Consider the following 22,196-nt stretch of genomic DNA (forward strand, 5'->3'; position numbering starts at 1 on the left):
ATGAGTGCCGTTTTGGGGACGTTGTCCGGATGCATCGGGATTTGATGGTATCCCCGGACGAGGTCCACCTTGGAGAAGATGCGTGTGCCGTGCAGGTTTGCTGCAAAATTCTGTATGTGCGGCACAGGGTAGCGGTCCGGTGTTGTAGCCTCGTTCAGCCTGCGGTAGTCGCCGCATGGTCTCCAGCCCCCGGATGCTTTGGGCACCATGTGCAGGGGGGAGGCCCATGGGCTGTCGGATCGCCGTATGATCCCCAATTCCTCCATCCTCTTGAACTCCTCCTTCGCCAGTCGGAGCTTGTCCGGGGGAAGCCTTTGAGCACGGGCGCGGAGGGGTGGTCCCTGTGTCGGGATGTGGTGCTGTACGCTGTGTCTGGGCATGGCTGCCGTGAACTATGGTGCCAGAACCGATGGGAAATCCGCCAGGACTCTGGTGAAGTTGTTGTCGGACAGGGTGATGGAGTCTAGGTGTGGGGCTGGCAACTGGGCTTCACCCAGGGAGAACGTTTGAAAGGTCTCGGTGTGGACCAGTCTCTTCCTTGGCAGGTCAACCAGTAGGCTGTAAGCCCGCAAAAAATCCGCGCCCAGGAGCAGTTGGGCTACGGAGGCCAGTGTGAAGTCCCACGTGAACTGGCTGGAGCTGAACTGTAGCTGCGCCGTACGGGTGCCGTAGGTCCTTACTGTGCTGCCGTTCGCGGCCCTCAAGGTGGGACCCGGTGCCCTGTTGCGGGTGTCGTAACTCGTCGGAGGTAAGACGCTGATCTTGGCTCCGGTGTTGACCAAAAAGCGGCGTCCCGACCGCTTGTCCCACACATACAGGAGGCTATCCCGATGGCCAGCCTCCATAGCCATCAGCGGCGGCTGGCCTTGGCGTTTCCCGGGAACTTGCAGGGCGGGCTACAGCGGCGGGCTTCTGCGCCCCACCGCTGGTGGTAGAAGCACCATTGTTCGTTGGTCTCCTCACCCCTCCCTCTGGGGTTAGTGGGCTCTGCTGCCGGGCCTGGTATGGTCTGCTGCTGGGAGCGTGGCCTGTTGATCTGTGCGACAGACGCCCCACTCTCCTTCTTGGCTTTCCACAGCAAGTCCGCCCGGGCTGCCACCTTCCGGGGGTCGCTGAAATCCGCGTCAGACAGCAGCAGGCGTATGTCCTCGGGCAGCTGCTCCAGGAATGCCTGCTCAAACATGAGGCGGGGCTTGTGTCCTCCGGCCAGGGACAGCATCTCGTTCATCAAAGCCGATGGCGGTCTGTCTCCCAAACCATCCAGGTGCAGTACGTGGGCAGCTTGCTCGCGCCGTGAGAGTCCGAAAGTCCTTATGAGCAGGGCTTTGAATTCCGAGTATTTGCCGTCCGCCGGGGGAGACTGTATGAATTCCTCAACCTGGGCCGCTGTGTCCTGGTCGAGGGAGCTCACCACGTAGTAGTAACGTGTGTCCTCCGAGGTTATCTGCCGATTGTGGAATTGGGCTTCTGCTTCCTGGAACCATAGGTGAGGTCGCAGTGTCCAGAAGCTTGGCAGTTTTAACGAAACTGCATGAACAGATGCGGCGTCGTTCATCTTTGGCTCAAATATCGTTTGGGCCATCGGGGTCACCAATTGTAGCGGTGTGCTATACGTAGCGCAGAAATAACGACACGTAGTGGATGAGCTGCAGTTACAAAAGAGATTTATTCGAACTTCGCAGCCTCGCTTTAAAGCCTTCCTGATCCCGCACTCCCCGGGTGGGAATGCTGTAGGGAGTACGTATTCACAGTCCCGTCCCGCGCGCGGGCTTTTCCCCTTGCTGGTGAAGCAGACTTGGCGCCCTTTTTGGGACTAGTCTCAATGCCGGCGCGCGCCGATTTGTGAGCCGGTTCGAGTGCGCTGGGAAGTGGGTCGCTACAATAGGATATATAACAAATGGAAAGATTCCTCTATTCCCCTTGTCATTTGGCCTACATCTCTGAAAGTAGCTACAGTTCCGAAAATCTGATACCAAATGTCAACTTTGGCAACTCACCAGGCTCTTTCAATGCCAAATATAGTTTCTTAATTGATTTGAAGAACTAATTTGACAGAAATCAGAAGCTGATGCTAAATTTAACAGGAAGGAACTTAATGTAGTACGTAAGTGATGCTTAGGGCTGTTGGCTCTCAATAAAAAATTATCTAAGCACCAGAATACTGCAGCTATGACTATTGGTGTAATGAACTCTAGGCTTTGTCATAAAATGTCACCTTTAACTTTACAGTAATAACTTTCACACCATCTATTTGAATACATTGCACTGATGCTGAAACAGTACTTGGGCAAACAACATATTCATGTTGAGGCTCAACATGGCAAAATTCAGTTGTTCTTGCAGTCTAAAGCAGTGTACACTTCTGAACAGTCCTGCCGCTGTCAAAAGCATTTCTTGAGCATTGTGGAGCAGGCAACGGGAAACTAAGATGACTTCTGTTTTGAGTATGGTTTTGTGAAGTTGCAAGGAAGAGTTGTTACTTCTCTCCAGTGGTTTTAGCACCTAAAGGATAAGATCATTGGGAAGTGTTATAACTCCTGAATGTTGGTTAAAGAATTGAGGGGAATTGGAAGTAGGTTCTTCTACTGGAATAACATGATGGGAGTGCTCAGGTTGGCTTTTGGTGGGGCTTGAAGTTAAGCTGTTGGAGCAAGGGAAAGATTGAGAAGTTAGTGATAAGCAGACAGCAGAGAGTGCATTAGGAGGCGATTAGGGAATATCCAACATTTGTAACGTATGGTAAGCATATTACTCAAGGAAATGGCTAACAGCTCCAGATTTCTTAAGTTGAGCCCTGATCCGGCAAATCTCTGTAAGTTGAAGCAGACCACATATTATGAAGATCTGCTTTTACAGGTGCAGTATAAAGGTCCCAGGTGAGGTTTATGAGTTTGTGATGCACAATGAGTGGCATTCCTGTGTATATCTGAGCTCCTCTAGTTTAGTTTCTTAATTGTGTTTAGCACCCAAAAGGAAAAATACAAACTTTGTTTCTCACAGTCAGTCTAATATTTTGCTTTGCAAAATCAGCACATGATTAGAAATTGGACAGCATGTGCTAATTTATGGAAATATTGTGTGAAGATGAAGGTTTAAAATGTACTGTTATGTCATTGAAAATAATTTTAAGACAAATGAATTGTAGTGGAGCAAAAGAGTGCTAAGAAAAGTCACCTAGTTTTCATGACTCTCAGTTTCATGCATCTATTAATAGTACAATCATAAATGGTGAAGAGATGACACAAGTATGTGTCCAAATGCTTGTAAAGAAAATCCTGAAATAGCCATGATTCTGTCTGTATATTAAAACTGGGCACCTCCTTATTTTAAAACTTAAAATATAACTTTTTATTATGAGAATAGAGATTGGGACCCTTTCAAAGGATACTATTGCCAAAACTGGCGGTCACTGAATAAAAAGTAGAAAAACTATATCAACCAGACCCAATTAAAGCTGTAATTTCTTCAGATGAATGCATTTAGTATATGTATTTATCTTAGTCACATGTTGCCAATTTGAATGTCATGGACATTACCTAATTGAGTTCTTTTTAAGTGATGCACTGATATAACATGTGATCACTTTTAACATGTTATTCTCTTAATGAAGAAAATAATTTCCACTTCTGTTTTGCAGCATTACCTGTGTTGACATGAATTGATTATGTTACAGATCATCCATAATTCTTGCACCTATTTCTGTGAATACAAGTGTGGGTTCCTATGACATGTTTATATGTCTGCTTATAAGGTGATTTAAAAAGGGTATTAGCGATATTCTGTGCTATCAGTAAAGGTAACTCAAATCATAGTGGATAGGCTATACAGGAACCACAAGGTTTCAGGCCCTATTTATAAATTAATAAAATTTTGAACACATTTCCTAACAACTGAGTACTGAACAGTTAGTTCTATAAAGTGGTCAGCAGCTCCTTTTATGAAGCTTTAGAGTGCAGTGCCAATGGTAAAGCGCTTGTTGTACTATTTAGTATCTGGCATTTTGATGATTTGTAATTCTTGATCAGCACTTTATAACTGAAAATTGTCTAAGCTAACAGTTGCCTATTGCATTAAAATTAGAGATTGTTATGCAGGTTGGGCCAACTCGGTGTGTGCTGACTGTGTTGCTCAGCAAGGCAGTCCCATCTGCCTGTGAACGTAGAACACTGAAACATAGGAACAGACCCTTCAGTGCACAATGCCTATTTTGAACGTGATGTCAAATCAGGCTATATCTCTTTTGCTTGCCAAGATCCATATTCCTGCAATCTTTGTGCATTCATATGTTTGTTTAAAAGCCTTTCATGCTACTATCATACCTGCTTCCACCACTACCCCGGAATAGTATTCCAGGCATCTACCTTGCTCTGTTTTTAAAAAAAAAACTTGTCTCCCACATCTTGTTTCCTCCTCTTACTTGTGACATTTCTGCGCTGGGAAGAAGACTATCTACACTATCTATGCCTCTAGTAATAAACTTACATCAGGTATCTCCTCAGCTTCTAACACTCCAGAGAAAGTGACTCAAGTTTGTCCAACTTCCAAACTCTCCTTAATAGCTTATATCCTCTAATCCAGGCAGCATCCTAGTAAACACCTTTGGTACTCTTTCCAAAGCCTATAATGGGGTAACCAAAACTGCACACAATACTCCCAAGTGTGGGTGGCTCAACCAAAGATTTTGTACATAGTTGCAACAAGACTTCCTTAATCTTATACTCAGTGACCTGATCAGTGAAGGCAAACATGCCAAGTGTCGTCTTTACCATCCTAACTACCTGCATAGCCATTTTCTGAGAGCTATGAACCCCCAAGATTTCTCTATAAATACTGTTAAGGATCCTGCCATTAACTCCATAATTTCCCACTGTACACAGTCAGATATGATTATGTTGAAAGTCAAAGGAAAATATTTAGTTTAGCAGGTGTCTGACATTAAAATTTGTTACTTATTACTGAATGTCATTCAGATATACAACTGATGGCTTCATTACTGGTGAACTATGCAGAGAAATAAACATTGAGCAATCATAGAACATGAATGTACGGGATTGGCTTGTACGGGAGAGTGAGGAGATAATTGATCAGAGTTACAGGGAAGTAGTCACCCATAAGTTGCAGGAGGTGAGCAGCTGAGTGACAGTGTGGAATAGTGGAAATTTCAATAAGCAGTTTGCGCAGAGCACCCGTGACCATTCCCCTCAATAATAAGTATATTGTTTTGTATACTGTTGTGGGAGGTGACCTCCCAGGTGAATGCCACGGACACCAGGTAACTGGCACTGAACATGGGTCCGTGGTGCAGAAGGGTAAGAGGGAGAAGAGGGGAGTGGTAGTGATAGGGGACTCAATAGTCAGAGGAACAGACAGGAGACTCTGTGGATGTGAACAGGATACCCAACTGGTACGTTGCCTCCCAGTTGCCAGGGTCAGGGATGTCTGGATCCTGTCCACAGCATTTTAGAGGGGGACTGAGAGCAGCTAGGTGTCTTGGTACATATTGGAGAGAATTTAGAGAGCTAGGCAGAAAGCTGGGAGCAGGACTTTCAGGGTAGTAATTACTGAATTGCTACCTGTGCCATATGCCAATGAGAGCAGAGGCAGAATAATTTGGCAGATAAATGCGTGACTAAGAAGCTGGTGTGGAGGGGCAGTGCTTCAAGTTACTGGCATGGTTAGAGCATTGGCTGATTGTTAGGAGGCAGCGAGTGGCAATAAAAGGATCCTTTTCTCATTGACTGCCAGTGACTGGTGGTGTTCTTCAGGGGTAGGTGTTGGGATTGCTTTTTATGCTTTATATCAGCCAAGTTTGCAGATGATATGAGGATTAGTGGAGGGGTAGGTAGTGTTGAGGAAACAGGCTGCAGAAGGACTTAGACAGATCAGGAGAATGGGCAGGAAAGTGCCAAGTGAAATACTTTGAAAGAAAGAATGAATATGCAGACTACTTTCCACATGGGGAGAAAATCCAAAAATTTGAGATGCAAAGGGACTTGGGAGTCCTTGTGCAGAACACCCTAAAGGTTAATTTGCAGGTAGAGTTTGTGGTGAGGAAGGCAAATGCAATGTTAGTATTCATTTCAAGAGGTCTAGAATACAAGAGCAGGGATGTGATGCTGAGGCTTTATAAGGCACTGGTGAGACCTCACCTTGAGTATTGTGAACAGTTTTGGGTTTTTCTAAGAAAATATATGCAGGCATTGGAGAGGGTTCAGAGGAGGTTCACATTGATGTTTCCAGAAATGAAAGTGTTATTTTATGAGGAACGTTTGATAGCTCTGGGCCTGTACTCACTGGAATTTAGAAAGTTGAGGGCAGATCTCATTGAGACTTTTTGAATGTTGAAAGGCCTAGACAGAGTAGATGTGGAAAAGATGTTTCTCATGGTGGGGGAGTCTAGGACTGGAGGGTACAGCTCAAAGATCGAGGGACGACCATTTAAAACAGAGAAATTTCTTCAGCCAGATAGTGAATTTATGGAATTTTTTACCACATGCGGCTGTGGAGGCCAGGTCATTGGGTATATTTAGGGCAGAGATTGATAAGTTCTTGAATGGACATGGCATCAATGGTGACAAGGAGAAGGCCGGGGAGTGGGGCTGAGGAGGGGAAAAAATAGACTAGACATGATTGAATGGTGGAGCAAATTTGATGGGCCAAATATCCTAATTCTGTTCCCATGTGTTGTGGTCTAACATCTGATTTCTAATCTGATAATTTGCTTAATAATGTTCATTGTATATCGCAATTCTGAGGAACTCTACCTTGGGTGAAATGATTGTTCTTTAGATATGCAATTATCTTCCTTTTGTTTTAGATAAAACTCTAGCAAGTACATAGGTCTCCATCTGATTTCTATCAGCTTCAAAGTTTACGAAATGTCCCTTGTTGCTAAATAAATCAAGCATTGATTTAAACTCAAGTGAGTGATTGTTTGCATTGGAATTTTACTCATTTATTTGAAACAAAGTTATGAAGAAGTTGTGCCGATCCAAACTGAACAACACTGGGAAAATTCTTAGTCAGTAAGTAGCATGTAATAATTCTGCCACTGACATTTTGGTGATGATTGAATGCAGACTTATGGGACAGTAATTGGGTGGATTGATTTAATCGTGCTTTTGGGGCATAGCTGAACAATACACATTACTAAGTAATTGCATGGTACACTGTACTGGGCTAGAGATATAATTAGTTCAAAGCACAAATCTTCAGCATTGTAGCTAAGAGATGTGCTTTTTCATTTCTCTTGGGGCTGCCTCGCATCATGTGTTTTACTTTAATCAGATTACTCTCATCTCCTTTCCAGAGAAAAACCAGGATTCTCTAGCTCTCTGATTCTGTTTTAGGAATTTGAGAGAGTTATCAAAAACAATTGTGCCCCATTCCATCAATTTATAAACCTCACCCAAAAATATAGTACAAGATCCTCCCCGTAGTGTCCTTCTGAATGAGTTTAATTTTATCCAGTTTGCCAGTGTTTAATTAGTCTGATTTACTCAGAAAATCGTTGCATGCAGAAGTAAATGATCTTTACAAAGAAGTCGGTGAGCTCTTTGCACTTGTTAGAGTAGATGAGAGAGATTTGATCATACTTTTTTGCAGGAGAGAAAGGAAATTGGAGTGGTGGAGGGTTGTGATCTCTGCATTCTCTGTTGTCCTTTTACATTAATCTGAACAAATCTAAGTTTTCCTAGACATAATATAGATTTCGCCCAGGTGATCTGGTTACCTCTCATATTCCATAGGCATGAGGTTAATTGGCAACTATAATTACCATTAGTATAGGTGGGTGGTAGCAAAATCATGGCAAAGATGTTTGGGTGTCCACAATTCCTAGCTGGTTTGGTATCGAAACTTAACACAAATTCTGTCGTATTGATGTGAAAACTTATATTGTCATTATGTTGAAAGCAGAAAAAGAGCCATCATATTAGCTCTTTCATTTAAGGTAACTGATTCTTAACTGCTAGTTAACAATATACTAGTTGATATTCTATTACTTGTTGAGAAGGTTGTTCAATTTATAAATAGAGGCATTTTATCAAAGAATAAAATGAAGCAAGTGTACTCTTTTTCACGTCACAATAAAAGTATAGTCACTATTTGAATAAAGTCTGCTGACATGTATGTTGTAATTGAATGATTTGAAGGTTTCAGCCCGAAGTGTTGACTGTGCTTTTTTCCTGGCCTGGCCTGCCGTGCTGGGTTCCTCCAGCATTTTGTGTGTGTTGCTTGGATTTCCAGCATCTGCAGATTTTCTCTTATTTGAGAAAGACTTTGTTTATAAAATAGCAATTTTTTAAAAATTGACTATTTATGATTTGGAATTGTTTGTGAATGCAAAATATTAACTATGGGAGTCATGGATTGAGTCTAAAGATAAATTCCAGTAATTAGACCTTAATATTTTTTAACAATAGTATCCAACTTATAATTTATTTCAGAGACTTTTATAAATTAAATATTGCATTGGTGTAGCAGTGAAATTATTAATGAAATGTTATGATTTTGTTTTTAAAACAGTATTCATGATGGAGAGTTGAAGTGTATGGAGCAACGGGCGCAGAGAGGGAGCGTGACTGGAAGGGGACTGCTTTAGATCTGCAGTTAAGAAACATGGGCCAGTGTGTCACCAAGTGTAAAAACCCTCCTTCCTCACTGGGCAGTAAAACTGGAGATAAAGAATCTGGTAGCAAATCCCACATTAAGAAATCTGCTGTCTCTGGTGAAGAAATTAACTCAATGTGTGCAAAAGCTTCTGGAGATATCCTTGCCAATGGAACAAAGAAAACTGATGTTGTTTTGGAATCAACCCAGCCCCAACTTGCTCACTCTGGAGACAGTAAAAAAGAAGAATCCTTTTCACATCGTGACGAATTCTCATTAAAGAGAGCTGAAGAATTGTTTAGCAAGTATAAAGATGCACATGAGGATGCCATTTTAGAGGAGGGAATGGAGTGGTTTTGTAATGACCTTTCTGTGGATCCTACTGAGTTCATAGTATTGTTGTTAGCGTGGAAATTTCAAGCAGCGACTATGTGCAAGTTTACCAGGTAAGCTCAGAATAAAATTTGAAAATTATTTCAAAAATATTTTAAAATTGTATCAACACTGGTGATATTGAGAGCAAATGCTATTATTCCTTGATGTTTACCTCAGTTTATCAAATAACAAGATGATTATACTGGTTCAGTTATAAATGAGAGTAACGATAAGGTTCCATCCTGCTGAAAAGATTGAACAGGTGCTGAGCAAAGATACCAAAGCAAATGGTAAAGTAATTTATTTTTCATACTTGAAATCTTGTGAATTATAGCCTTGGGATATTTGTCATGTGTTTGCTAAAAGTTCCATAATGACGAATCATTGCCGTGAAGTTGTTTGGATGGAAATGGAATAAAATATTATTGATAGGGTTCCAGTTTCTTTTCCCCAACCCCTTACTGTTAAATCTGGGAAATTGTGAACATTTGAATTATTATATTTGAATCCAGCATTTGAAAAGCAGTGTGGGATATGCATTTGTAAACTGATGCCAGTCATGCTTTTTTCCAAATCCGGAGTATATGCAGTCATGAAGTGGAAAGCCACACCCTACTGCATTGTTTCCATGAATTTTCTGAAGGTACCAACCAAGTTGAGTGCAGGCAGGTCGGAAGGGTGTGGTTCATTTCTATGTTCAGGTAAGCTCAGCTTTGGACATTGAGAGGAGGAAAGTTTAAAGGAGATATACAAGGCAAGGTTATATAGAGATCGGTAGGTGCCTGGAATGGACTGCCAGGGGTTGTGGTGTAACAGGTGCAAAAAAACCATCTAAGAAGTTTTTATATAGACAGGTGATTGTGCAGGGGATGAAAGGAGATAAAACATTTACAGGCAGAAGATATTTGGTTTAATTTGGCTTCATATTAAGCACAGGTATCATGGGCTGAAAGGCCTGTTTCTGTGCTGGACTATTCTTTATAATGATCGATAGTATCTACGGAAGGAGTAATACTAGATCATTTGAAAAGGCAATGTGAAGTAATAGTGTTTTGATTCTCCATCTACTTTTACATTTTTTGACAATAAGAATTTAGGAAGAAATAATAATTGTGAAAAATGACAGGTAAGTTTAGACAATAAAGTCAAAAGTATGAACAGTAGGAATTCAGCTATGTCCTATCTTTACTCTGCTCTCTGTTTATGGTTCTACCATTGCACGTGGATATTCCTTGCTACCAGAAATTGAAGCTACTACATTTGAAATAATGATGCCCAATATGGTTTTATCTGGCATAATCTCGTGTAACATTCTCATGTGGTAACAGTAAATAAAATTTAGGTGATGAATAATTAAAAAAAACATTTTCTACTCTAAGGGACCAGACTTGGTTACTTTGAGCTTTTCAGTTACTCACAAGATTCTTCAATAATTCATCAAAGTTTCCTTAAATCCAGGTCTGTACCATGAATCTTAGGCTGTTTAGACCTGCAAGTGGCAAGTACTGAATGGTACTGCTGTTGTCTAAAATTCTAAATTAATAATTTCTGACAGGAGTTAACCAGCAAGTTCACATTGAATGATTGAAAGCCACTTATCCAGTTCCTCTACTGTCTTGATTCTGGCTGCTCATCATTAATTTGTAATGAATATTGTGAACTTCAGTTTAACTAATATCTATTGGTGACTTTATCCTTCTCAAAGTCCTCACAAATATAAGTCTTAGACCATACGACAGTCTCCTACTTCAGTCATCCCTGACAATGATTCAATCTGATTCAGAAATTATCTACAGTTAACAATTTCATGTCAGCTCCCTCTAATTGGCTAAACATTTTCAGTGTCTAGCCTCTATCCTTAATTATAAACTAGTCATTTCCTGACACTAGATTTTAAGGCTATAATTTCCTGGCTTTTCTTTCTTATTAATGTTTCTGTTTAATTTTACACTTGTAGGAGCAATTCCTAAATAGGACTTTGGAAGGTTGTTTCCGAATTATGTAAACAAGAGACCATTCGGCCCATTGAGTTTGTTTACTCTCAGAACAATCCCATCAGTTCCATTCTTGCACCTGTTTTCATGTAATCTATTCTCTCATAAACATCCATTGATTTCCTCCCCCCATTGATTTTCCTTCTACCCACCTATCCAGGAATAATTTTTAATTACTAGTGAAACTACCAGCAGTACATCTTAGAGATGTGGAGTGTGGGGACTCACCTCATCACAGTGAGAACATGCAAACTCAATACCTTATTGTTAAGAATGCATAATGGTTTACCAAATCATTTATTTTGATAATTTTGACATAAAAGTGGAAACCATAGAAGTTCTCGGGGAGAAAAAGTAATGTAGACTAGTCTATATGAGTTGTAATTGATACAAAAAAGATCGCAAGATCTTCCATCTGCAGACCGCAGAGCCTGCTGGCTCCACCACTAGCAGGCATGGACTTCATATCACAGCCCCAGGCCTGGCCGTCGATCTCGGCTGCCCCAGCTACCCAGGGCATATTCACAACCCGGACTCCAGCACCATCAATGCGGGTTCCAACGACCATGGACAGCTTCAAAGCGATTGCGCGACCACCGACTGCAACTCCAGGCCGGCTCTTCACATGCTGCGATCGTGACTCCCGTCTCCCCTTCCCCCACCTCCATTCTGCAATCCCTTCTCCCTCAGATCCCATCATCAGCTCTTGGGCCCTCAGAGGCTCCATCTTCCTCTCACCACAACCCTCCCCTCTCCACCGACACCACCAGTCTCCCTCCCCCCTCTGATTCCATCTCTCATCTGTGCCATGTCTTTACCATTCCCTCCGACCTTCAACTCTGAAGCAGAGCGGTCTGTCCTCAGTAAGGGCCTCACCTTTGTCCCCCTTTGCCCACACCTCAGCAAGTTCTGCGTACGCCATGATACTGAACTCTTCTTCCACTGGCTCCGTCTCAGAGCTTACTTCTTTGGCAAGGACTCTCCTATCCCCACCGATGACCCCTTCTCCCATCTTCAACTGTCCTCCTCTTCATGGACACCCCGCTCTGGTCTTCTGCCTGCTCTGGATCTCTTTATTGCTAATTGCCGACGGGACATCAACCGCCTCGACTTCACCACACCGTGTTCCAATTCCAACCTCACTCCTTCCGAACTTCTTCTGCTCTCCGCTCCCTTCGCACCAATCCCAACCTTACTATAAAATCCACTGATAAGGGGGGAGCTGTTGTAGTCTGGCATACTGACTTCTACCTGGCCGAGGCACAACGACAACTCTCTGATACCTCCTCTTACCCACTAAGGAGCACCAGGCCACTGTCTCCTATACCATCACCAACCTTATCAGCTCTGGGGATCTCCCATCCACTGTCACCAACCTCATAGTTCCCACACCCCGCACTTCCCATTTCTACCTCCTACCCAAGATCCACAAACCTGCCTGTCCAGGTAGACCTATTGTCTCAGCTTGCTCCTGCCCCACTGAACTCATTTCTGCATACCTTGACACTGTTTTGTCCCCACCTAGTTCAATCCCTTCCCACCTATGTTCATGACGCTTCTCACACTTTGAATTTTTTCAGTGATTTTAAGTTCCCTGGTCCCCACCGCCTTATTTTCACCATGGACATCCAGTCCCTATATACCTCCATCCCCCACCCGGATGGTCTCAAAGCTCTTTGCTTCTTTTTGGATTCCAGACCTAACCAATTCCCCTCTACCACCACTCTCCTCCGTCTAGAGGAATTAATTCTTACTCTCAATAATTTCTCCTTTGGCTCCTCCCACTTCCTCCAAACCAAAGTTGTAGCCATGGGCACCCGCATGGGTCCCAGTTATGCCTGCCTTTTTGTTGGCTTTGTGGAACAGTCCGTGTTCCAAGCCTATACGGGTATCCGTCCCCCTCTTTTCCTTTGCTACATCGACAACTGCATTGGCACTGCCTCCTGCACGCATGCTGAGCTCGTTGACTTCATTAACTTTGCCTCCAACTTTCACCCTGCCCTCAAATTTACCTGGTCCATTTCTGACACCTCCCTCCCCTTTCTTGATCTTTCTGTCTCCATCTCTGAAGATGGCTTATCTACAGATATCTACCATAAGCCTACTGTTACGAACCCCGTAACTGGGTCACTTACCAGCAAAGATAGAGAGGTCCGTTGAAGTCTGATGGTACTATTTTTAACAGTATTTATTAGTAAAAATACACAAAAATAATATCAATGCAAACATACAGATAATATACGTTGTCAATACTAAATCTAAAAGTGCGGGTATAATAATAATCAATAAGAAATAGCTCTATCGGTGTCTGGGGATAATGTATTGTCCGATGGAAATATAAAAGTCACTCAAGTTCATTCAGGCTGCAGCCTTTGGTTGGAGTCAAGAGAGAGATTTTTTAGAAACTTGCCAGCTTTTCCTTTTTATGATTTCAATCCTTCGAGAGTTCCGTTGGTGTGGCCTCTCCTTCAGCTAAAGCCGTTCTTCCGTGGCGAGCCTGCCAATTCCCAGGCAAGGGAAAAGGACGCACGCGAGCCCCACCGGCTGTCGCTATTAAACGCTGTCACGGGATTTCTAGCGTTTCTCCTGGTGCGTCTGAAGGGGTTGTTCCCCAGACCCTCTTTTATCCTTACTCACGGGGTCTCAGATGTCAATCAGGTTGGGATGATGCAATCCCTCAACCAGCCCACTCTGGTCATTCCCTGAGGGCTTCAATGATAGTACAGTACTCAATACACAATTCCGTCTCCAAGAGACAATAGCCGGTATCAGTGGTTCCGTCTTGCTGAGGCCAGGACACATTCCAAGCCTTGTGTATTCTGGACGTCTCCCTCTCATTTCCTGGGTCCCAGACCCGAATTAATAGCGATCTTGCGATTCTCAAAAAGGAGGGGGCTACTTTGTACCCTTCGGCCCCTCAGAGTTGTGGCACATTCGTAACACCCCCTTCTTTCAAAGCCTTTTTACCATCGGTAAAAATAAATTAATACAGAGTCTTACAGGATTTTAGAATCTAACACAATACAAAAGAGTTTATTTTTTCAATACAGAGTAATACAGTTATACATTCCATTTAGCATCTAACAGTTAACGATTACATTGTCACTTCCTTTAATATCTTAACATCTTGTACCTTAATAAAGTCTTGTGGCATCAGACTCCAATTTAATAACTACCTATTTTTATTCCTTTTCTTCAGCAAACAAAACTAGAGTTGTGATCTTAGCTTACGTGTATACTACAAAAGTTCATGCAAATACTAATCTTTATGTTACTTTCAAACTGTAACAGTCAAACTTCATGGGGGTTATCTTTATTATTCACATGCTTTGTCGAAATCCCTTCAGACCGGATCCTGTTAGTTAAAAAGGCATCCCGTCAACCCTCGCCCCTTTTCCAGTTAACTCCCACGTGGTGAGCTTCTTTCATAGGAGTTATTTTATCAACAATGTGTTCCAAACTTAGACCATTTTCCGAATTTCCACACAATTCTTTAAGTTTAAGCAAGTTGCTAGTTTTCTCTTCAGGACCCTTCAGGCTATTAGTTTTCAGTTTAAACTCTTTGTTCAAACAGCATTTCAAATTCTGCTTTTTCACAGCACTCTCTTGAATAACAATAGCGTGTGGGGCACCTTTACATTCCAAATCAACCTGTAATTGTTGCTGCTTCTAACGTCAATCCAGACTCTAAATTTTCTTCATTCAATTTAGGAACTACACTTTTCCCTTTTCCTTCAATAATAATATTCACCTCACCACCTTTTATCTCCTCACTAACTTTTAACACACCTTCGAGCACAAACAACTGGGAATTCTCCCTTCCCACTATTACCAAAGTTAACCCTTTCTTCACTGAACCAAGTCCATCTGACCCACAAGGACTGCATTCCTTTTCAACTGAATCAAATACCTCAGACTTTTTCTGAGCTCCATTACTAGGTTCAGTACCATGTGCATCCACATCTTGGACACACTCAAACGGGACATCTGCCTCTTCCAGGTTTTCAATACCCGTACCCTTTTCAAATTCTGAATTCCCCTGATCTTCCCAGTTCCTCTCTGGGCAACTCCCTTCCGGAGTAAACTCAACCCCGTGGGCTGAAACAACCTCATCTGCCAACCCAGCAGACTTCTTCAAGGTAATGGCATCTTTTTCATCTAGGACTGCCCTCATTTCATTATCGGGAACATCTTTAGAATTTTCAACTTCTTCAAACAGTTCTGCCAAACCAGACAGATCATCCGTGTCCAACCCTGGACCTTTTAACAGCCTTATCTGTTTCTCATCTTTACTTCATGGGCAGGTCTACCTCCTCTCCCTTACTCTCTTTCACTTTCCTATTCTCTGTTTTACCACCCTCTAAACCCTCTTGGTACAGGGTCGGTAAAAACGTCTCGGCCAAATCGATACTGGCCGGATTTAAACTAGTCTCGTTCTCAGCTGCCTTTCTCGACATGCTGCGAGTGATCGCGCATGCGGGATAGATCTTGGAATCTAGGGGCGGGACCTCAACACTCACAGGCTGGCTCGTCAGCTTCATTGCTGACCAAACCTTACCACCGGCTAAATCGTTACCAAGAAGGACATCCATGTCAGTTCTCAGGAATTCTGATCGCACCCCTATTTCAACTGATCCAGATACCAGATCACAATTTATAATGATCCTATGCAAGGGCACCACTTCTGTCCCTTTTCCTATTCCTCTCAAAGCTACCATTCCAGTCTGGCGACCAAAATCCAGTACCTTACTGCTAATCAATGACAGTTCAGCTCCCGTGTCTCTCCAGATCCGCACTGGAACCGGTGTGTCTCTCTTTCTCACAGACACGGTTCCCTCTGAAATACATGTCTCAGACCCTTCTCGTACTCTGTTTACCTGGGGCTCTCTCGTCGATTTACTGATCACCACAGCACATCCTATAGGGACTGCTGCTTTCCATTTTCCTGTCTTCTTCCTCGGAGCAAGGCACTTAGATGCAATATCACCCACCATTCCACAATTAAAACAGGTCAAGCCAGGACCTCTCCTGCCGTCTTGCCTCTCCTCCTCAATTTTACCACTAGCTCCTGGCGGGATCTCTGCCTCAGCCGGCAGGCTTTCTTTACCGTTCCCACGGTCTCTCTGGTAACTTTTATTCGAGGAAAACTTTGTCTTGTGGGTTAGGGCATATTCATCTGCAAACCTAGCAAATTCGGAGATGGACTTATTCGGCTTCTCATTCAAATACATCCGGATATCATCCGAAACACAACCTTTAAATTCCTCAATCAGAATTAACTCCCTGAGACGCCACAAATCTTCTTCCACTATTTCTGCTGCACACCAGCGATCCAAGAGCACACCCTTCTCATAGGCAAACTCGGTATACGTCTGATTCCACCCTTTCTTTAAATTTCTGAACTTTTGTCTATAGGCTTCAGGTACCAATTCATAGGTCCAAAGAATGGCCTCCTTTACTTTCTCATAATTCTCCGACTCTTCCTCCTCCATGGACAACGCCGCATATGCCCGTTGTGCCTTGCCTTTTAACACACTTTGTAACAATGCCACCCACTGCTCTTTGGGCCACTTCTGATTCACTGCCACCTTTTCAAAATGCAAGAAATAACTATCAACATCCGTCTCCTCGAATGGAGGTACTGACCTAAACTCCCGACTAACATTAAACCGCTCCTCTCGGTCTGACCCTTGAGCTCTTTGCTCTTGCCTTAACTTCTCCATATCCAAGTCATGTTGCCTCTGTTTCTCCACCTCCCTCGCCTTCTCGGCTCTTTCCTTCTCTTTCTCAGCTGCTTCCAGCTGTTTTATCTGAATTTCATGCTCCCTTTTCACCTCTAACTCCTTTAGCTGGAGCTCATGCTCCCGTTGCTTCTCAGCCCTTTCTTTTTCCTTTTCGGCTCTTTCTTTTTCCTTCTCAGCTGCTTTAATTTAATTTCATGTTCCAACCTTAATTTCTCCAACTCTAACTGAGCCGTCCCACTAGTGGGTACCTTTCCAGGGATATTTTCCAATACCTCAGCCGAAAACACATTCTTCACAATATAATACTGAGTTATGGCCCTCCGCACCTCCCGCTTTTTCATTGACAACCTCACCTCTGCGAGGTTTAGTCCTTTCGCAATATTTATCAAGTCCGACTTTGTGGCCTCCTCTAGCGCCTCCAGAGTCGGGTTTTCTATAAATTCCTCCACGTCCATCTTTGCTGGTTTCCCGTCTGGCTACCTGCGCAACCAGATCCAAGTTTGGACTTACAAGCCCGATTCACTGGCCCTCCAATTTGGTATCAAATCCCGGACGAGCCCCCAAGTTGTTACGAACCCCGTAACTGGGTCACTTACCAGCAAAGATAGAGAGGTCCGTTGAAGTCTGATGGTACTATTTTTAACAGTATTTATTGGTAAAAATACACAAAAATAATATCAATGCAAACATACAGATACTATACGTCGTCAATACTAAATCTAAAAGTGCGGGTATAATAATAATCAATAAGAAATAGCTCTATCAGTAATGTATTGTCCGATGGAAATATAAAAGTCACTCAGTTCATTCAGGCTGCAGCCTTTGGTTGGAGTCAAGAGAGAGATTTTTAGAAACTTGCCAGCTTTTCCTTTTTATGATTTCGATCCTTCGAGCGTTCCGTTGGTGTGGCCTCTCCTTTAGCTAAAGCCGTTCTTCCGTGGCGAGCCCGTCAATTCCCAGGCAAGGGAAAAGGACACACTCGAGCCTCACTGGCTGTCGCTATTAAACGCTGTCACGGGATTTCTAGTGTTTCTCTTGGTGCGTCTGAAGGGGTTGTTCCCCAGACCCTCTTTTATCCTTACTCACGGGGTCTCAGATGTCAATCAGGTTGGGATGATGCAATCCCTCAACCAGCCCACTCTGGTCATTCCCTGAGGGCTTCAATGAATAGTACAGTACTCAATACACAATTCCGTCTCCAAGAGACAATAGCCGTTATCAGTGGTTCCGTCTTGCTGAGGCCAGGACACATTCCAAGCCTTGTGTATTCTGGACGTCTCTCTCTCATTTCCTGGGTCCCAGACCCAAATTAATAGCGATCTTGCGATTCTCAAAAAGGAGGGGGCTACTTTGTACCCTTCGGCCCCTCAGAGTTGTGGCACATTCGTAACACTACAGACTCTCACAGCTACCTGGACTATTCCTATTCCCACCCTGTCTCTTGCAAAAATGCTATCCCCTTCTCACAATTCCTCCATCTCCGCCGCATCTGCTCTCAGGATGAGGTTTTTCATTCCAGGATTAAGAAGGCGTCTTCCTTTTTTAACCAAAGGGGCTTCCCTTCTTCCACCATCAACTCTGCTCTCAAACGCATCTCTCCCATTTCCCGCACATCTGCCCTCCCCCCATCCGCCCGCCACCCCACTTGGGATAGGGTTCCCCTTGTCCTCACCTAACACCCCACCAGCCTCCGGGTCCAACGTATAATTGTCTGTAACTTCTGCCACCTCCAACGGAATCCCACTACCAAGCACATCTTTCCCTCCCACCCCCCCCCCCCCCATTTCTGCTTTCCGCAGGGATTGCTTCTTCTACTGTCAAGATGAAGCCACACTCAGGTTGGGGGAACAACACCTTATATACCGGCTGTGTAGCCTCCAATCTGATGGCATGAACATTGATTTCTCTAACTTCCGTTAATGCCCCTCCTCCCCTTCTTACCCCATCCCTGATATATTTAGCTTCCCCCCCTTTTTTTTCCTTTCTGCCCATCACTCTGCCTGTTCTCCATCTCCCTCTGGCGCTCACCTCCCCCTTTCTTTTTCCAGGGCCTCCTGTCCCATGATCTTTTCCCATCTCTAGCTCTGTATCCCTTTTGCCTATCACCTTTCCAGCTCTCAGCTTCACCCCACCCCCTCCGGTCTTCTATCATTTTGCATTTTCCCCTCCCCCTCCTACTTTCAAATCTCTTACTATCTTTTCTTTCAGTTAGTCCTGACGAAGGGTCTCGGCCCGAAACGTTGACAGTGCTTTTCCCTATAGATGCTGCCTGGCCTGCTGTGTTCCACCAGCATTTTGTGTGTGTTGCTTGAATTTCCAGCATCTGCAGATTTCCTCGTGTCTGCCAAAAAAGATTTACTTGCTTTATAATTGAGTCCATTGGAAAGTCATTGGTTGTATATCAGCTGGAGTGTGTTCAGAATGTTAAACACGTACTTTCATTGTACATTATTGTTTTATTACAAGAATTTGGCTGATGAAATATCTATGTTTACTGGGTAAGGTTTTCTGATGTGATTGTATCAGTTTATTACTTAGTAATGTATAAAACAAGGAGCTTGCTTATATAGTAGAAGTGTATTGTTGACTTATCTAAAGATTATCTTGAAAACATTGCTTTGTGTGGTGTCTGCTAATGTGATTCCAACTGATTATTTTCTTTTGATCTGGCCCCTACAGGAAAGAATTTGTTGATGGATGTAAAGCATTAAATGCAGACAGTATTGAAGGGATCCGTGCCAGATTCCCAAGCCTTATGAATGAAGCCAAAGTTGAGGACAAGTTCAAAGATTTGTATCGGTTTACATTTCAATTTGGACTAGACTCTGAGGAAGGCCAGCGATCACTACGGAGGGAAATAGCTGTTGCCCTCTGGAAACTGGTGTTCACACAGAACGTACCTTTCATATTGGACCAGTGGCTGAGCTTCTTAACTGAGAACCCGCCTGGAATAAAGGGAATCTCTCGAGACACGTGGAATATGTTCTTAAATTTTATTCAGGTGATAGGTCCCGATCTAACAAACTACAGCGAAGATGAAGCTTGGCCAAGCCTGTTTGACACTTTTGTAGAGTGGGAAATGGAAAGAAGAAGAAAAGAGGGTCTGGCTGAAGAAACATTGCATTTAGTTCCAGAGGCTACAAATGCGGAAATGTCAGGGCAAACTTCTACAGACTACCGCATTACAGATAATGAGTAGTGAGCAATAACTGAACATGATTACTGCTCCTCATCACCCTCAATTGCCTTGTTGCTAAAAGGGCTCCAAGATGCTGTAATAATTTATAGGCACTTTTTAAGCAATTGGGTAATAACTTTTTTAAAAATGCTTGTTCACAAAAGTATGCAGTAATTCACTAGTTGCCCTAATTAAAGCAGCATCAGTTTCAGCCTTTTGAATACTACTATTATGAAGTAGTCTGACATCGTTATTGCACAGTTTTCTTTGCTTATGGAATCCTTGGTTTAAAATACTGAATAGTGCCAGAGCTCACTTCTGCAAATTGAATGAGTAAGAGACTGCTGTGTGTAATGCTGCTTGTTGCAGTGAAAATAATATAAAATATGAGTCAGTATTAACCATTTACCAGTTTACTGATCGATGATCGTTGCTATATTCAAAGTGCTAGACTCTTAGTTGAAGAGGCACTCTACTCTTTCAGTATGTCTAGCTGGTAGTGTGTTAGCACTGTACTCTTGCACATGGTGCAAGGTTCCAAGGTTTGCAGTACAAGCACACATTTCATGTGTGGACTCATCTCTGTGAAGTCTGTTTCTGTGTGTACACCTAATAAAAACATGGATTATTTTAACTCCCTCCCCCTCCTGCCCCTTCCCCGATAAATTGATCTGGTTGTCGATTTAAAAAACACATTGATGTGTTTCAGCTTATTAGGCTTAGAATCAGTTGTTACAATTTAGATAGTGCTACTGGGGCACATGAGGAGTGATGATATTCACTAGTACTGGTTCTCTTTGGGGCCACAGAATGTGCATTAATGACCATTGCACTTGCAGGTACCATAATGACCCCATTGGCTTGCCTCAATTACTAGTGAGTTCAAAGACCAACCTTTCGAATAAAGTCAAATCTATGGCTGCCTTAACATCTTACTGGAGGGAACAGCATTGTTAACCCCATTGTGTCAAGGTGGTTTGCTCTCAAAGCTCATTGCACTATTTTCAGAGTCTTGGCACAGGTTTAGCACCGAATATTCAAGAAGCAATAGGCAGCAGGACTTAAAGAAGTGGGCTCAGTACTGCAAATACTGTTGCCTTAACTAAAATCAGCAGAAATGGGATTTATTTTCTTGAATTTATTACTGAACTACAGGTTTCTATTTAATCTAAAGAGTTTTTTTTAAACCATTCTGAGTCCATTCACTTTTTGTGAACTGTCCACTTTAATGTATTTTTGTTACAAGAGACATTTATAGTTACTGAGTGACATGTGGCAAGTGTACTTGTGTCCTAACATGTCAATTGCATTCTCTCACCTTTTGTTCAGTGTGTTACATCTGTCAGTATATCTTACTGATTTTTACAAATACATCAGAGGACTGGTTTCCAGTTAGAATTTCCTCTCCTTCCAAGTTCCTGCAGGACTTTGGATCTTGTCTGTACTGTCCTTTTGGATAACCAGTTCTTCCTACCTTGGATTTTACACAAAACCAACAAACCTGAATTTTCTGTGGCAGGAATACAAATTGACTTCTTAAAATTCTGATATATAATCTGTGCATTTAGCTTGTGCTACATGTATATTTTATAGAATACGTTTTGGTGCTTTCACTCTGGGCTGCAATTCTGTGGTCTGTGGGATTGTTGTGAGTCTTGTTGATTTGTTTAGTTGTGTTAACATAAGACTTTTTGTTTTTTCCGTTTCTGAAATCTACATCACTTTACATCACTTATAGATAACTTACTGAAATGAACAACATTTTGCTAATGGTGTGCTTCTACAATACACTGTTGTGTTACCATCAATTGTACATTTTATGTATTCAGATATTGTATAAATAATGGATTTATTTAAAGTTGAAATGCTTTGTATGTTTTACGTACTGATTATTTTCCAATTAAAAGAGTCAATTGCATTCTTAGCAACTTCAATCATCAATAACTTCCCTTTCTTCAATTTTAACTAAAAAAAAATACAATTTTATAACTGCTTTATCATATGAAATAGGAGCATGGGTGCCACGGGACCCGTGAAATCTGCCATTCTATAAGATCCTAAGTGAATTTCTGTGTCAAAATTATTTTCCATTCATGTTCCATATTTCTTTTCTTTAGCATCTAAAAAATCTCTTGATTTTCAGTGTCCTAAAAAAGAATTTCGGAGATTCATCATCCTCCAAATGAAGTTGTTTCCTGTTGGCTCTGCCTTTATGATGCTCAGATTCTAAATATTACAGAAACTGAATTAAATTAAGTTATTTTAAGAATTTGTGTTTCAATATGATTAATTTAT

General features: G+C 42.5%; 1 protein-coding gene across 2 annotated transcripts in view; it reads left to right on the top strand.

Annotated features, from left to right (window-relative positions):
• dcun1d3 (defective in cullin neddylation 1 domain containing 3) overlaps positions 1 to 21,819 on the top strand; it is a 40,381-nt gene extending 18,562 nt beyond the window's left edge. For both annotated transcript variants that reach the window (XM_073060469.1, XM_073060470.1), the window contains exons 2-3: positions 8,527 to 9,056; positions 19,403 to 21,819. In XM_073060469.1, coding sequence (XP_072916570.1) covers positions 8,620 to 9,056; positions 19,403 to 19,922 — 957 coding nt within the window. In that variant the 5' untranslated portion in view covers positions 8,527 to 8,619 and the 3' untranslated portion in view covers positions 19,923 to 21,819. The remainder of the gene's footprint in view (positions 1 to 8,526; positions 9,057 to 19,402) is intronic.
• Positions 21,820 to 22,196: the final 377 nt, after the last annotated feature.

This window comes from Hemitrygon akajei, chromosome 11, assembly GCF_048418815.1.
Source record: "Hemitrygon akajei chromosome 11, sHemAka1.3, whole genome shotgun sequence".
NCBI lineage: Eukaryota > Metazoa > Chordata > Chondrichthyes > Myliobatiformes > Dasyatidae > Hemitrygon > Hemitrygon akajei.